Below are 17751 nucleotides of genomic sequence, written 5' to 3'. Positions count from 1 at the left end.
TGCACTACGTGCGAAAAACAAAAAATTTTGTCCCTCTTTTTACTTCCAAAATGTTGGGAGATATGTAAAAGCACCCGTCATAGGAAATTGCTTGAAGGACATGTATTTCGCTGCAGAAAGTCGTAAAATGCGTTCCGTGGAGCAGGGATATAACTCGGTTAAGTGCCTGTAAAGATTATACACACACGCTGACTGTATTTTAGTTGCACTTAGCCTCGCCCTCCCAGCTCCTCCCTGCAGGAAGTGTGCAAGCGCAACATTCCCCCCACCTTCCTAAAAACTTCAGTCCCGCCTCTTCACCTCCAGCTGGAGTCTCACTCAGCCCTCGGGGGTAGCTTTTTTTTTTTTTTAACTAAGAGAGGAGGGGGGCAGCTGTCAAAATGCTGCGAAATATGACCTGCTGCAGAGCCCCCCTGCTCGCCATGGTGAGAATTCCGCAAGAGGCACAAACTTTTGTACAACGACCGCTTTGCGCACAAGCCTTTTCTTAGGGAATGCTGCAATGCATTGTGGGATGTAAAGGGCAGGACTGTGTAGAGTAGGGAAGCTGTGTGCTCTGTGACTTCTCATGTGCTTACACTCTGCTGTTGTGCAGCTGTATAATACTACAGTGTAAATACAATAATGCGAATTGTCTTGTGCTCATTTCCGAATGCATTCTGGGTACTTGCATATTAACGAGCTTGACTATAACGATTCGCTGCCTCTGGTTCCGCTGAGCTTTCTCCAAATGTTCCTGTGTGTGCCTTCTACTTGCACAGACCCATTCTCTTTTGTTTATTATTAGCTATCGTGTTCTACCTGAGTTATGACTCTAAAATAACTATTATTATAGAGCAAAATTGGAACATAATTTGCAGTTGGTCTCCTTTTGTTCTGATATTAGTTTAACAACGATTCGTATTTTTGTTCTACGTCTCAGGCATGACATTTAAACTGTTGCTAGGGGTTACTTACCCTAGAAACCAGGGACAAGTATGCCATTGAATGAATTGGCAAAGGGCATGAAAAATAGGCAATCGAAACAGGAATAAAAAATTGTTATTCTAAGGGCAAGGCCAGACGTGGCGTTTTTACTTTGCGAACAGCCAGGCGTAAATACGCCACTGAATCCACATGCGACCGTCAACATGCGTTTTTCAGCACGTAGGATTCTTTTCCCAACATGCACTTGTCATTGTTCTTATTGAATTTAGACTATATATTTAAAATACGCTGCGTATTTACGTAAAGTGTGGTTTCAAACGTGCAGAGTCTATTGATTTGGTAGTTTCTTGACGTAATGGCGTTTCTGCTAAAAAAATACTGGTGTCCTGTGGCGGATTTCAGCTTGCAAGCGCCCTGTGTGAATTGCCATAGTGCCTTTCCATTAGTTTCAGTGGTAGTGCAGTTTATGCGTATTTACGCCTGGCTGTTCTTTTTTAAAAACGCAACATAAAATCACTGCAAAAACGCCACGTCTGGCCTTGCCCTTAGGCAATTTGCAACTGGGATTTTTTGTTATGCTGTTTTTGTTACTACTAACCAAATTCTGTACAGGTGTGGGATCCATTATCTGGAAACCCATTATCCAGAAGGCTCCGAATTATGGAATGGCTGTCTCCCAAAAATGAAATCCAAATTTTTAAAAATATTTCCTTTTTTCTCTATAATAATAAAACAGTACCTTGTACTTAGGGATGCACCGAATCTGGGATTCGGTTCGGGATTCGGCCAGTATTCAGCCTTTTTCAGCAGGATTCGGATTCAGCCAGGCCGAACCGAATCCAAAGTGGGGAGGTAAATGGCGTGACTTTTTGTCACAAAAGAAGGAAGTTAAAAATGTTTTCCCCTTCCCACCCTTAATTTGCATATGCAAATTAGGATTAAGTTCGGTATTCGGCCGAATCTTTCGCCAAGGATTCGGGGGTTCGGCCGAATCCAAAAAAGTGGATTCGGTGCATCCCTGCTTGTACTTGATCTAAACTAAGATATAATTAATTCTTATTGGAAGCAAAGCCAGCCTATTGGGTTTATTTAATGTTTTCATAATTTTCTGGTGGAAGATCAAAATTATGTAAAGATCCGTTATCCAGAAAACCCCAGGTCCCAAGCATTCTGGATAACATATGCCATACCTGTAGTAACCAAGCGGCAGTCAGAATGGAAGATGACAAGTATAGCATCTTTATAGAAAGATAATGTTTAGTAGGCAACAATAAATAGGTAGTATCACAGAGAATTCTTTTTTTATTCCCAAAATGGCATTATAGCTGCATTCTGAAAAGAGTCAGAAGGAAAAAAAAAAAAGCATTAGCCTATGCAAAGAACAGACCATCTATAACAAGGGTGCCCAAAAGGTAGATCAGGACCTTCCAGCTTTACCAAATCTGTTTCATTCTTTTCATTTAGATATTTATTCTGTTAAGGTTACAGAAGAAATAGTTGTTTGTTAAAGGGGAACTATCCCGAAAATGAAAATGTATTATAAGCTTCATCATACTGAAATAAGAAACATTCTAAATGCAATCAATGAAATATTCTGTACTGTTTTTGAAATAATCAAGTTCATTTTCACTATTCCTCTCTCAGCATCTGATTCTCTTCATTCTGTCTTCATGCAGGAGTTGGGTGTCAGATAGTCATTGACAGGAATAGTGAAGATAAACTTGATTATTTCTAAGAATTTCTAATTGATTTGTATTTACAAAGTTTATTTCAGTATGCTGAAGCTTATATTACATTTTCGTGATAGTTACCTTTTAATGAACCAGTGACAGCAAACATTTTCTAAAAAAATTTTAATTTAAAGTTTAATATGTGTTGGTGTCTTTTTTTCGTAGCATACTAACAACAATTTTTAAAAAAAATTGTTGCTGTTACTGGTCCTTTAAATATAGCAATATACATTTTCTCATAAATCAATATTTAAGTAATATTTCCCATGGAACAGAATGCTAACAATGCTATTATGGATGTAGATCATAATCACTAAAAGTGGACCTCGCGTTAGTAAAAAGTATGGGCACTCCTGATCTATAACTTAATAAAAGTTAATATAAAGGTGAACTTCCCTTTTAACAGTTTGAGGGCTACTGGCAGGGGTGTAACTATAGAAGAAGCAGACTCTGCGGCTGCAGGGGGGCCCAGGAGGCATAGGGGCCCCCCATGAGGCCCTGATTCATATACAGTTTCAATAAATATTTTAAAACAAGTCAACTGCTTAACATTTTGGAGGCCTGAAAATTAATTGCTGTAGGGCCCAGTAATATCTAGTTACGCTACTGGTATGACAACTGATACTGGGCTTCTTCTTCCATAATGGTATAACAATGCTTTCTACCACCCTCTCAGGTTTCCTTCCGTACCCTCAGCAGGGGCTACTCTGGCTCTTCTTTTCCCCATCAGCCTGTGCCTGATCTCTCGAAAACTCTTTTTCGTTACCTACGCTCTCTCCAGCCATTGGTTAGCAAAGATGAGCTTGAGAGCACTCGGGAACTGGTGGAGGAATTTCTGAGGCCTGGGGGCCAAGGAGAAGATCTGGAGAAACAGTTACAGAAGAGAGCTGAACGCACTGACAATTGGGTAAGAACAAATACCTACAAAATTAGATTAGAAGACTGCCACAGTATATAGAATAGAGACAGACAATTAACACTGAGGGGCAGAATTATCAAGGATCGCAGTGAATTAGAGGGAATTTTCTAAGTAAAAAAAAAAAATCGAAATTCGAAGTAAATTTTTTGGATACTTCAACCGTCGATTAGAATACTACAACTTCGAATTTACTTTGAATTCGATTTGAAGTAAAATCGATCGAATATTCCGCCATTCGATTATTTGAAGTACTGTCTCTTTAAAAAAACTACGACTTCAATACTTTGCCAAATTAAACCGAAGTGCTATGTTAGCCTATGGGGACCTTCTAATGCAAGTTTTTTGTAGTCGAAGTAACATCGTTCGATTGATCACTGAAATCGTTCAACCGAAAGATTTTACTTCGACCGCAAATCGGTCAAATTCGGTATTGCACCAGCCTAAAGTTTCAGCTTGTCAATAGCAGCAATGATCCAGAAGGGGGTCACCATCTTGGAAAGTGTCTGTGACACTCACATGCTCAGTGGGCTCTGAGCAGCTGTTGAGAAGCTAAGCTTAGGGGTCGTCACTAATTATACAGCAGAAAATGAGGTTGGTCTGTAATATAAGCTGATACTACAGGGCTGATTATTAAATTCTGATGCTAATTGCACTGGTTTCGGTGCTGCCATGTAGTAATTATCAGTATTAATTACTAATCAGCCTTATATTGTGACATTTCTATTCTATGTGTACTGTATATTGTGAGTGGGTCCCTAAGCTCAGTAAGTGACAGCAGCACAGAGCATGTGCAGTGAATCAGCAGAAAAGAAGTTGAGGAGCTACTGGGGCATCTTTGGAGACACATCTTTACTGCTAAAGGGCTGTGGTTGCCTTGGGCTGGTACAGAATCCCAAAACATAATGTACAAGATTTCTAGCTACTTCTTTAGTTAGGCTTTAGTTCTCCTTTAATGTAGTACTGTACATTTATGCAAAGTCAACCTGAAAATGGTGTTGCTAAATTCTTTTGTACTACTATTCAACAGTTAATTAAAATATATCTTTCTCATCTTCTTTGCTTTCCCCTTAGTCTTTCCCTTTTCGTTGTTCATTCCTCTTACTTGAGCCAGTCTACTCTGTGTTTTTTTCCCTTTCCCAATCTACCCTCCTCGTTGCCATTATGAAGGATATCAAACACTAAAGGGGAAGTGTAATAAATAGTGCAAAGTTTGCTGCAGGTTATATCACGTGTAGCAACCAAACAACAGCTAGCATTTTACTGTGTTTGAAAGCAAAATATTTGATTGGTTGCTGTGACTAGACCTGGGAAAACTGCACCCTTTTTAACATTCTCTAATAAATCCTCATTCTTTCATCTCTCATTGCTCACCAAACATCCAATATCCCCATAGCTCACAGACTGGAGACATCAAGCTATATACCTGGAGAATCATCTGCCCCTGCCTGTGCATTCAAGCCCGGCCGTTCTTCTTCCCCAGAGGGATCACAACGACTGGAGGGGACAGCTAAGGTACTAGTGCATCTGCGTGTAATGCAGACATTGAGTAACCGTACACACTTGCATCCATGACTAATCTGAATTTCTGAAGACTGGAGTTCATGGACATGACAATAAATGTATAAAATATAAGAATATAGACATGTAAAAAAAATTGTATCTGTGGGTGAAGAACTTTAGATCTAAACATTCTATCTACAAACTGCCGTTTTGAGACTGCAAAATTTGTGTTTTACTTGTGACCAATCTATTTGCTGGTTTTTCTGTATCTCTTTCAGATTTGCATCCAAACTGATTTCTGGTGTTCTGGATTTCAAAGCAAAAATTGAGAGGTAAGCCTGTCTCCATTTGAATCTTATATGGCTTTTATTTTTTTCTTGATTTCCTGTTAAATACCCTTGTTACTTTTTTTGTCTGTTTCAGCCCTGATGGACTTACAGAGATATGGAGGGGCCGTCCTCTCTGCCCGCTCCAATATCATGACTTCTTTGGCTCATGCAGAGAACCTGGTTACAAAAGAGATCGTGTACTGCTGCAGCCGGCACATAGGTCCCCATCTCATCACGTGACAGTGTGCCGAAATTATCAGGTGGCCTCATTGGCTCTGTGATTCTCATATTGATCTCTGGGATGCAGAGTATAGTGAAGAGAGACCTGCTTTAATTATTAAGACATTAATTGTAACGTAACTAACAGGTGCCAGGTGCAGGCTGTGCAGCTGGATCCCCTCCAAAAGTGATCTTTTCGGCAGATACGCAGGCGTGCATACCGACAGCGGGCCTCGAGGGGGTGCGGACCCTGGTGCGATTGCACCCTTGCTCCCCTGTTAGTTCCGCCACAGGATATTAATGGCGATCAATATAGTAAAACAGTGATAAGATTGTTTAATTCTTGCCATGTGAACATGGGCATGCTTGACCATAAGTGAGCATCAGCATGTCTTAAGTGAAGTTTTTAAAAGTCATGGCAATGCCAGTGTGTTGATGTATAATAGTTTCTAAAATGGTCCCTGGTGTGACCATTAGCACCTGCTAAAGATGGATGTAGGCACAATTACTGATGTTTATGATAAATTCACATTCCAAAAACTAAAGTAGTGGCCTTTTGAATACAATACAATGAACCCTGCAGCATTTTCAAATTCAGGCCATAGAGAGGCAGGGTAGAAAGGTAGACCGTTCAACAGTCATGGAAAATAAGGACCAGTTGCTAAATTGACACATAATATCAGTATCTATATTCTATCATAATAAAAGTTCATACGTTTGTCAGGCAGGTTTGAAAATTCCATTGGGTGAGATCTACCCGGCAGGTAGTGATGGAGAGGTTGGGAAAAACTCACACCTGACTACCACCCTCCATTTATAGACCCACTCCCACCCGTCCTGCCAATGACATCACAAAAGGGCCAGGGTAGTCGTACGCCTAAAAACTGGAAGTTGGAAGCTGGCAGTGTAAGGTTGCGGGGGAGAGCAGGCAGAAGAGCTCAACCCACACCCACCCGTGACCCACAAAAGGGGCAGCGAGGTCAACCCAAACTCACCCAACCTGCATGTTATAGGGTCGGCCCGCACTTCACTACCGACAGGCCATCCTAGGGCCCAGTTATGACCTGATTGTTGGCCTGGGGCCAAATGATCAAATCATCGAGATTTGGGCGAGCATGCTGGTGGACAAATTGGATAAAGGCAAACCTCTGCTTCATACAGTTTCTTTTGTATAGTTAAAGCCTAGCTTTAATTAGGGAGCAGGGTTTGATTTGCTGCTAAGGAAAAATTGGAAAAAAGAATGTGGCATAGATATTAGTTGCTGAAAATGGTCAGTATCACTTTAAAGTTAAATGTTTTTTAGACTTTGTGGTTTAAACCTAACTTATATTATGCTTTAGGCCCCTAGTTTGGGAATCACTACTGTAGAGCAGAGAGAACTGTAAGACTTTGGAGAAGGCAAGAAACTGTATCATGCGTGCTTCGGTTACAGTTCGGGAAAAGTCTGGAAGTTGTCTGAATAAGTTGCAGTGGTTTTGCAGGAAATAAATAAATCCCTCAGTTACTATACTAGACTATTAGAAATAACATATCATGCATCTCCATTTTTCTCTCTTTATATCTATCTCTCTTCTAGTATACTTTCTGTATCTTTTACAAAATGTATCCTGTTTTTTTTCTTAAATTCTATTTTCCCTCCTCTCTCAGTTTTTCCAAATGGATGTATATAATAGTGATGGGTCTCCTCTCACTGAGGATCAGATTCATCAGCAGATGCTTTTCCTGCGAGCTCACTCCTACAAGACGGACAAGGAGCCTGTGGGGGTGCTCACTACTGATCACCGAAATAGCTGGGGACGTGCATATACCACCCTTATCCGGGGTGAGTGTCTGCCATGTTATTGCAATAGAGTACAGGGATTATGGACTAGGCTAGGGGAAGCTTATTCTTTTTCTTTTTAAGTTCTTTTTAATATTTTATGATGTTGAATTAACTAATAAAACAAAAAAAGAGAACTTATTCCTAAACAACAAATCGGTTGACTGCGTAGTAAAATGAAAGGTTTTTAGTTATTTGACTTTTTATTTAGTAGCTCTCCAGTTTGAAATTTCAGCATCTATCTGTTTATTAGGGTCCAAATCACCTTTAACCAGGTAGTGGTATGAATGAGAGACTGGAATATGAATAGAAGAGGGCCTGAATACAAAGATAATTAATAAAAAGTAAAAATAGCAAATTGTAGCCTCATGGAGCAGTATAATTTTGGCTGCTGTAGTCAGTGACCCCTGGAAAGATGCAGGAGAAGGCAAATAAAAAAATGAAAACCAACTGAAAAAGTTGCTAAGAATTGGCTATTTTATATTCTATTACTATAACTAGTAAAGCTTAACTTTACTGCCACTATAATCGTGAAGTCTACAGTGAAATGTAGTACTGTTTTCCTAAGTTTAACAATTTGAAGGCTTGTATTCCTACTATGATTATTCTTCGTGTACCTGCAAACTAAATTTTTATGGGCTGTTATTAAAGAGATAGTAGAAGAAATCACTGGTACAGTTATGGGATCTGTTATCCAGAATGCGCTGGACCTGGGCATTCCGGATAACTAATCTTTCGTAAATTTTGATCTCTATGCCTTGTGTCTACTAGAAAATTATGTAAACATTAAATAATACAAATAGGCTGGTTTTGCTTCCAATAAGGATTAATTATATCCTAGTTTGGAGCAAGTAGAAGGTACTATTTTATTATTACAGAGATAAAGGAGTCTATTGGAGAAGGCTTTTCTGTAATTCGAAGCTTTCTGGATAACGGGTTTCCAGATAACGTATTCCATACCTGTACAGACAAGCTTTTATGGTTCACCTGAACCATACCTGGAGACTGCGCGCTACACTTACTCTAGGTACTTTATTGATGTCACACAAGCATAAGCTCTTGTAAAATGCTTTGTCGAGGGTTTTGCCTTCCTAACTTTCTAGGCCTTTCTACTGCATGCTACTCTTACACCTACCACAGAATTCTAGCTAGTACCTGAGACATGGGCCCCTTCCTACCTTCACACTTTTGGGGTCTGTTCCAGCAAAGGTATCTTATACCACCTGGGTGAGATGTAATCTGAACTGCCAGTATCAGCCAGGACTTCTGGTCTCACAAAGGGCCAATCTTACTTGGTAGTTCCTGAACCTCCTCACCAGAGAAGCCTACTCAAAACTTTACCACCCCCTAGAAATATATTGCAGATTGCCAGGTCATTCAAGCAGAAGTTACAGAGAAAAGGGAATATAATATAAAGATATTCCAGTTTGTAAATGCAGCTCTTTTAATTCTGTAGACCGGCTGAACAGAGAATCCGTGCGCAGCATCCAACACAGCCTCTTCACAGTCTGCCTGGATGCCACTGCCCTTAAGTTTTCAGAGGAGCTGTACAGTAGCCGAACAGCAGCCCAAATGCTACATGGAGGAGGGACACATGCAAATAGTGGCAACAGATGGTTTGACAAAACTTTGCAGGTACATATTCTGCCAAGTGCACTATATACATACCTACCTGTATCTTCCCTGTGTCTTCTGATGATAGAGTAGGTGAGGGTGTAGGCATCCTCTTTGCGTTTACCAGCTACTTTCAATAGTTCCTTCACTCTTTTTTTGCAGTTTGCCTCTTCTCTTAACTATATGTTTGTGTAGCAGCAAATATCAGTCCGGTGGTACCAACATTTCTATTCCTCTATAGTTTTTCTGTTGGCTTCCCTGCATCCTGTATCCTGACATTCCCTATATAACGCTAGGTGATTTCAGTTTTCCTACTGACAGTCCAAGCATGCTTGTTGCCTCCTGCCTCTTCCCTGTTTTGGACATTCACTTCCTCAGCTACTACACTTACTCCTTCCCTGTGATCATAAGCTCATCTGTTGCTCATCTGTTACAAATGGCCGTGCAATGTCAGCATATGTTCATCTTTATAACTGACAAATGCTATGAAAGAAAGAAAAAAGAGACCTTAATATGGGTACACTGCAATGTGTGATCTACTTTACTTCTATTGTAGCACAAGTAAAGGACTGTTAAAACTTAATCTTTACTTAAAGAAAAAAAATATCAGACTACTGTTCTTTAAAAAACAATTCATAATAATTAATTTTGGACAAGAAACAAAGTTTGTGGGTTGAGAATATATAGGATGTAGGGATGCATCGAATCCAGGATTCGGTTCGGGATTCGGCCAGGATTCGGCCTTTTTCAGCAGGATTCGGATTCGGCTGAATCCTTCTGCCTGGCCGAACCGAATCCGAATCCTAATTTGCATATGTAAATTAGGGGTGGGGAGGGAAATCACGTGACTTTTTGTCACAAAACAAGTTTCAAAAAAAGTTTTCCCCTTCCCACACCTAATTTGCATATGCAAATTAGGGTTCAGATTCGGTTCGGTATTCGGCCGAATCTTTCGCAAAGGGTTCAGGGGTTCGGCCGAATCCAAAAAAGTGGATTCGGTGCTTCCCTACTAGGATAACATCAAAAAGGTCTGTTTAGTGGTGCTCAATACCTGTCACCCCATGACCTGACTTGCAGCACTTCCATGGGGTCAACAACCAACAGAGCACTCAAATTTTGGTACTCCATCTACTGGCTTCCTCTTGCTTTCACAATTACATTTTTAAAATACTTAAAGTATACATCTCAATTTACTTACCTACTCTTGCCTTTGATACCAATGATTTTCACATATTGTTTGCTCTCCTTTATCTTCTCTCATGATCACTTACAGGAAGTCTCTGCAGCAGTGTCCAAGTTCTGCAACTCTTTCCTTGCTCTCTCAAACAGTGCACCTTCTTTCCAGCACTCTAGATTTCCTGCACTTCTAGATTTCCCCTTCTAAAAATTCTCATCTCTACCGCCATTTTGTATTTTTGTAGCCACTCATATTAAGTTTAGCATAGTGTGTCTCATTTGATATTGTCATTTGTAACATTTTGGCTTATCGAACTATTTGTGCTATCCCAAATTCACCCTAACAGAAACTTTAATACAATATAATAATATAAATATAATATCAATTATGCAATTTATATAATGCATAATATGCCAACATATCAACATTGGATTCTGCAAAATGTCCAGCATAATAATATGTAAAAAACATATGCTTCAAAAACCCCAGTATAATAAAATGTATTTTCTTCTCCACTTTGTATAATGATACAATAAAATCCCACAGCATTTGTAACATTTTGGCTTATCGTACTATTTGTGCTATCCCAAATTCACCCCAACAGAAACTTTATAAAAAGTATAATATCAATTACACGTTTTATACAATTATAATATAATGTATAAATATTATATATAATATAATGATACTACTTCTAAAATCCCACAGTTCGTGGTTGGGGAGGATGGGACATGTGGTTTGATATATGACCAAGCAACAGCTGATGCCTCTGCTGTACTGACAATGCTGAGCCATGTCCTGGAGTACTGGTATGTCTGTAAAGTCAGTAGTATGTACAGAGTAATAATAAATATTCTTGGGATGTAACTGATGTTATAAACAGTAAAGCTCAGGATGCAGCAGATTGAAAATAGAGTCAAAGATGCATAGATTCAAGTTGGTACTGTGTAGTTACAAGACCGATATACAGAATGAGAGTTTAAATGGGGTTGTGTGGTGGGAATAGCAATTCTAGTAGCTTATGCCAACATGCATTTCCCATCTCTTTGTAGCTCAAGAGGGCCCAGCCGTCTTCCACCTCGTACACCTTTAACACGTCTTCCTCCCCCAAAAAAGCTCTACTTCAATTTCCCCCCAGAAACCAAACAACACATAGAAAATGCAAAGCAGAACCTGGATATGTGAGTGGAATGTTGGGTGTGTTCTCGAATGTTGCCAATTCATTTGTTGCTGGTGAGGTATAAAAGAAGTTGTGTGTAATATTTGTATGTGTTTTTACAGTCTTTAGTACTATATTACACTGTTTGCATTGTAAATAATTAATTTTACCAGTATCTTTCATCATTTATTTTCAATTTTAATAATGATGTGAAGGCAGGGTCGTTTTTTTCATAACTTTATTTATAGCAGTTTTACATTTACATAGAAAAAATCATAAATAAAAGGAAAAATAAACATTAAAGCAGGGGTGTTTTGATGCCCCCCCCCCGACGCATACCATTTCGAGGCACCAGAGCGGGGGTAGGGAGGTCCCCTCTACACCGCCCTGTAGGGGGAGTCGCATCGCTAGTGCTGAGAGTGCACTAGCAGAGCCAAAATTCCAATTTAAAAATCGGGATTTAGTTCCTAAAGTTACAAGGAGCAGCTTTTTTGCTGTCCTTGGTAACGTGGGCTGCTACCCCCTGAGGCTAGTTTCTCGACTCGTCTCATGGCGGCAGCAGCCTTGTGTGAAGGCAGCCATCTCAGGTGATCATGCATGTACTTTTAAAAACAGCACACCACAATGCAACTACTTTCAGGCAGCTGGTGATTCCAATGTTCAATATTATCTCTAAATGAGTTTGCATCCTGCTCCAATTTCTCCTTATGGGTTGCTGTTTTAATATCTACTGCTAGAGCATCATCTCAGCATTTTTAGCAATATATATAGTGCCTATGATTACGTATCCTTTGATACGAAACGCGTTAGGACGCATACTTTTTAACATGATGGAATAACTACTTTTAACCTCAATTGCCATGGCTGCAGGAGTGCGTGCACATTTATTTTCGGCGATGGCTAATAACATGGGGCAGTTTCCTGTTGAACAACACTGAAACTACCTGACACAGCTTCTTTCTCTAAGATTTCTCTACCAACAGTGCTATTAGCACAAAGTAGCTCAGGGGCAGAATCACAGAAACATGGAGGTATTATCAGTTAAGGCAGCAGAATCCTTTAGGGCAGAGATACATGCAGAAACGGAAATAGAGGGGGGCGGGCCCTGGCGCAGGATGCGCAGCCGGGCCCCCGCCCCCCTCCGTAAACCCGGAACTGGCCGGGATATGCGTGGCGCTGAGGGGGTGCGGGCCCTGGCCCGCTCGCACCCCCTGCTCCCCCGGTAGTTCCGCCCCTGGACACATGCAAAGATTTGGGGAGATTTACTTGCCCGGCGTCAAATCACCTCTTCTACCTGGCGACTAATCTTCCCGAACTGCCTTCCCACCGGCTACTAGGAGAGCTTCACGAGAAAACTTCGGGGGACTAAAGAAAACGAAGTGATCCGAGTGCCATCCTGCCAACGATTTTGATTCTAGCTGGCGGGAAGGCGGTTCGGGAAGATTAGTCGCCTAAAGAAGAAGCGATTTGTCACCGGGCGACTACATATCCCCAAATCTTCTCCCCGAAAGCTATTTGTGCTTTTAAAAAACAGATTTTATTATGGGATTCTGGTGGAGAAGTGCTATTAATTGATGTATTTTCTGACCCATGACAGAATCCCTTTTAGGATGGGGAAATAGTAGAATAAGCAAAAGGTTCTAATAACATTCTCCAGGTAATGCTAAGGGTAATATTAATAATGCTGAATACTTAGAGGCAAAATTCTTAACCATTTTTATACAGCTGCCTTTTAATTTAATATATATATAATTATTTGTTTTAATGTATTAAATGTGGGGTATAAATCTTTTGGGTACTGTAATCAAAATTCTACATTTTGCCCATATCTAGTAACTCATAGAAACCAGATGGGTGTTTTTAACCAGCTGACCTGTAAATGCTTCACACTGATTGCTAAAAGTGTAATTTTTTACATTACCTCCAAAATAAGTCGAATCGCTGCAACTAAATTGTTAATATAAATAAAATATTGGTCTGAAGGGGATTAGGAGGTACTAGGGACTGTATACTATAGGACATTCTGTAAATGTCTCCCGTTTCTTTCTTAGATTGGTGAATGACTTAGACATTTGCTGTTTCACCTTCTCTGATTTTGGGAAGAGATTTTCAAAGAGACACAACATGAGGCCAGGTGCTTTTCTGCAGGTCGTCCTTCAGCTGGCGTACTACAGGTAGAGTGTGAGCTCTGTCTCACTGGCAAGGGTACAGCTGTGTGTAGGAACATGAATTATTCAATTATTATTTATACCTTCATTAAAAGGCCTTAAAGTGCTTTTATTTCACTGGTGGTTATCAAATATTACTCTGTTGTTTTATGTCAGGAAAGCTGCAGTTTGTACCAACTCACAGATACACTTTGCTAATGTGTCTTTTTTAAAAAATAACATCCTTATGTATTCTTATTGTACACAGGTGTCATGAATCCCTGTGCGCCACATGTGAAGTTGTAAGTCTTCGGACATTTCATCGTGGTCGCTCAGATGTAGTGCGTTGCTCTTCTCCTGAAGCACTAGAATTTGTACAAGCAGCAGATGATCCCAACAGACTGGTAAATGGGGCCTTTCATTATTGTGACATGACTTTATAGATGAGATTAAGGAAGGGGTAATTCCAGGCCTACAGTCCCTTACAGGCTTCTAGGTCTTATATGTTGAGCTGTATGGTCACATTAGATCAAATCATTTGGGACAAAGGGCCATGTCTTTTTAGTTCAACAGCATAATGTTATTTATACCATATGAATTATTTGTATTGTATTAATCAATTGTATTTGATAAAATGGATGCGTTAAGGGTTGGTGCAGATTCGGGGAGATTTAGTCGCCTGGCGACTAATCGCCTCTTCTGCGTGGCGACAATCTCCCCGAACTGCCTTCCGTCTGCCTTCTGTATGCTTGAATGAAGAATCGCCTCCGCTAATGCACTCTGGGCGCTTCGATTTCCAAAGTCACCTACTCGGGGGACTTCGGAAATTGAAGCGCCGCGAGTGCATTAGTGCAGGAGATTCTCATGGACAATTGTGAAACTAACAAGTGGTGTGAGGAGGGGGGCTATTGGAGATGGGTTCTATGGGCAGTTTGTGTAAAATGCTTTCTACCTCTCTGTTTGTGTGCAAGGCTGGAGAGAAGCTGTCACTTTTGAAAAATGCTGTAGAAAGTCACCAGTATGCAACAGATCAAGTAAGACACATCTGCAATTAATGTAATGTACTGTAAAGTCTTATTTTTAAATACTGTGACCTGACTGAATGAACATGATACCTAGGAAATGCAACTATAATGGCCTCTTGCTCCCCTGGGTCTCTTATCAGTTCATTTGGGCAATTGCACATGAGGTGGTTGGGATGCCTGGGCTTTGCCCCCTGTGCTCCATTACCTGCTATGGAGCATTTCCAAACAATCATTATCTGCGTTTGCCATTTCAGTGATAGATGGGCACCGCAAACTGCCCCTTTTGCCATGACTCTTACTGCATCACAGCCAGATTGTTGAAAAGTTTTTGTTTAAATATGATAATCCCATGTATTTTAAAAGGAGACTGTCACCTAACAAAGAAGCAGGTCTGTTTCAAATAGAAGCAGACCCAGCAATTAGCTTTGGTTTCTATTTATAGATGTATGTGGTGCTGCAATTTTACTCCAGCAGCTTTATTTTCTAATTAAAGGTCTATGGCACAATTGACATTTTGAGTGCTGCTGTTATCTGCTGAAAACGTGCATGAATTCCTTTTTGATGATCATTAAAATTTGCAGATCAAAACACAGACATCTGCATTTCAATCATTGCTCATTGCCTGTATCTGCCCTATCCATTTTGGCAAACGGCACACTTGGTGCTTTCTGAAAATGCTGATACCTTCTGTGCCTGTTGACATTGACTTGGTGCATTATTTTCAGTTTCACTGAACAGAAACAGGAAAATAGATCTGGAATCAGAAACAGGTGGTATCAGGCTATATTGACATTTTACTCATGCAGAGAAAACACAAAATGTCACATTAACCTTTGAATTCTCTCAGCAGTGATGCGGTTTCCTTCTTGGGATTTTATCCTTGGAAAACCAGCTGCCAGATAAAAGCATTGCTTACCATTATAGCATATCACTCTGTAGTGGGTAGCCTTGTTCACTTCCTAGCTCAGCTCTGTTAGATGTTTCCCTTTGCTGCAGACACCGCACAGGCAAATCAGGAAGGATTCCTTGCAGCTGCAGGGATCACCATTTTTCTCCTATGTGAGACCACAAAGTAATTCCTTTGCTGTTTTCTGAGTGTACAGTGAAGCAGACCAGCAGGTTTTTTTTAAACGGCTGCATCTCTGTACACCATTAAAAATCAAACAATATATGTATCTATAAGTTCTTATAGGAGAAGTAAAGGTTAAAACTAAGTAAGCCTTATCAGAAAGGTCCATCTAAATAAACCAGTAAACCCCCAAAGTAGTGCTGCTCTGAGTCCCCTGTCAAAAGAAACACTGAATTTCTTTCCTTCTATTGTGTACTCATGGGCTTCTGTATCAGACTTCCTGCCTTCAGTTTAAACCTCATTGCCCTGGGCAAGAGCATGCTCAGTTTGCTCCTCTTCCCCCCCCCCTTCTATGCTGTAATCTGAGCCCAGAGCAGGGAGAGACTCAGGCAGGAAGTGATGTCACACCACATTAATACTGCAGCTCCTATCCTAAACAAACAGAGAGTTTCTAGAGCTTTTTACTCAGGTATGGTAAAACATTCTACAGAATAAATATAGTATTCTAGCTTGCACTATTGCAGCTAATCTATTGGCAATAAAATGCCTCAGTAGCTTTCCTTCTCCTTTAACTGTCTCTCCCAAGTCTTTTTGGTTGTCTTCCTTCCTGTGACCATAACATACAAATGAGGTACAGACAAATACATGATATTTGGTCTGGTGTGTATGAAGGATACACCATTTCCAATAACATAATAACAAAATCAAGCTTTTTGATATTTTCTCTAATCTACCAAACCCCAAAAAATAATCTCTCAATCTACTTTTTTAGGTGGTACAGGGTCAGTCTGTAGATGGCGCTCTTCTTGCTTTGAAGATGCTGTGTATATCCTCTGGAGCTGCTCTCCCTTCCATTTTTATGGATACATCCTATGCAGTCTCTTCTCACTGGAAGCTCTTTACAGGACAGGTGAGGAGTGTTTGCAGATATAGTAAGGGAAATAGAAACTTCAGGCAAACATAATGATGTGAAAATGGGAATATCAAGCATTGGCAAAATATACAGGGTGGGTTGTGTAGATCTGAGATTTAAAGTTAACTGGGTTGTTTTGATTGTGGATACTTCTATGGAATGGCCATGGAACACCACCCAGTACAACCAGCAGGAATTTCCCTGCATATGCTGCTTGTGCATGATTATCACTCAAATTACATCTGTCATTTTAATTTGCTGATAATTGCACCACATTTTTTTACAGGTAGAACCTGTGTGTGTGACCTGAGTGCGATTCATTGCTGCAGTCAAAATAGGATGTGTGATTTAAGCTTGCTGTCTCTTTTATAGTAATGGCATACACTTCACCACCAAGTTTTATTAATATTACATATATAACATATACATCAAAAGAAAAAGCCATTTCATTTGGGGTTTGTAAAGCAAGAAATGGGGATACTTAATTTTTCACAGTTAATGTAATATGATTAGGCCACATGCATGTCTGCTGATTATACAGTAGCTCTGCAGGGCTCACACTCTCTCTTCCTCATAGGTATCATCCCCTATAGACTGTTTGATGTGTTATGGGCCTCTGGTACCCGACGGCTACAGTGTCTGCTTTGCTCCCTCTCTGGACAGTATTACAGTGTGTGTATCTGCTTTTGACTGCTGTCAGGAGACTGATGCCCAGAAACTATCTGACAGCCTGCAAGGGGCTCTAAGAGATATGCAGTCTCTCATCTTAAAGTGCCAACCTGAAGAGGCCTAGGACCGAGATGTCTCCTTAAATAAATTCCTATTGCTTTTGCTACAGGAGATCTGTCATTGTTGAGAGATCAGTCTTTAAAATGTCACCTTACTTAATAAAGATTGCTTTAAAATGAAAGCATTGTGTTTATTGTGACGTTTATTTAGCGGCTTACAATGAACCTTTTTTTCCTTTTCTAATATAATGTCATACGCAGAAGAGGTTTTTTATCCATAGCCTCTATGCTATGGTGCTAAATTTGTATAATATAAGGGCCCATCTGCTAAAGAATTACAATTTAAAAAAGACCAAGATTATATTGATTTAAAACATGTAGAAGGTACAGTTAGGATTGCCACCTAGCCGGTATTTTACTGGCCTGGCCGGTAAAAATGTTGCTTGAGTCCAATGTCATTTATAGGGAAAACACAC

At 40.1% G+C, this 17751-nt stretch overlaps 1 protein-coding gene across 1 annotated transcript; it reads left to right on the top strand.

The window, feature by feature from the left end:
* The first annotated feature begins 316 nt into the window (after positions 1-316).
* crat.S (carnitine O-acetyltransferase b L homeolog) lies at positions 317-17457 on the top strand. The gene is given in 14 exon segments (NM_001092027.1): positions 317-425; positions 3334-3564; positions 4970-5088; positions 5355-5408; positions 5500-5665; positions 7272-7446; positions 8900-9078; positions 10943-11043; positions 11287-11415; positions 13445-13567; positions 13809-13944; positions 14512-14574; positions 16407-16544; positions 17125-17457. Coding segments are annotated over 14 exon segments (1833 nt in total). The 5' UTR covers positions 317-422; the 3' UTR covers positions 17341-17457.
* The last annotated feature ends 294 nt before the right edge of the window (positions 17458-17751 follow it).

The sequence above is a fragment of the Xenopus laevis genome, chromosome 8S, assembly GCF_017654675.1.
Source record: "Xenopus laevis strain J_2021 chromosome 8S, Xenopus_laevis_v10.1, whole genome shotgun sequence".
NCBI lineage: Eukaryota > Metazoa > Chordata > Amphibia > Anura > Pipidae > Xenopus > Xenopus laevis.
The sequence above is the reverse complement of the archived record's forward strand: the minus strand, read 5'-3'. Positions and strand labels throughout refer to the sequence as shown.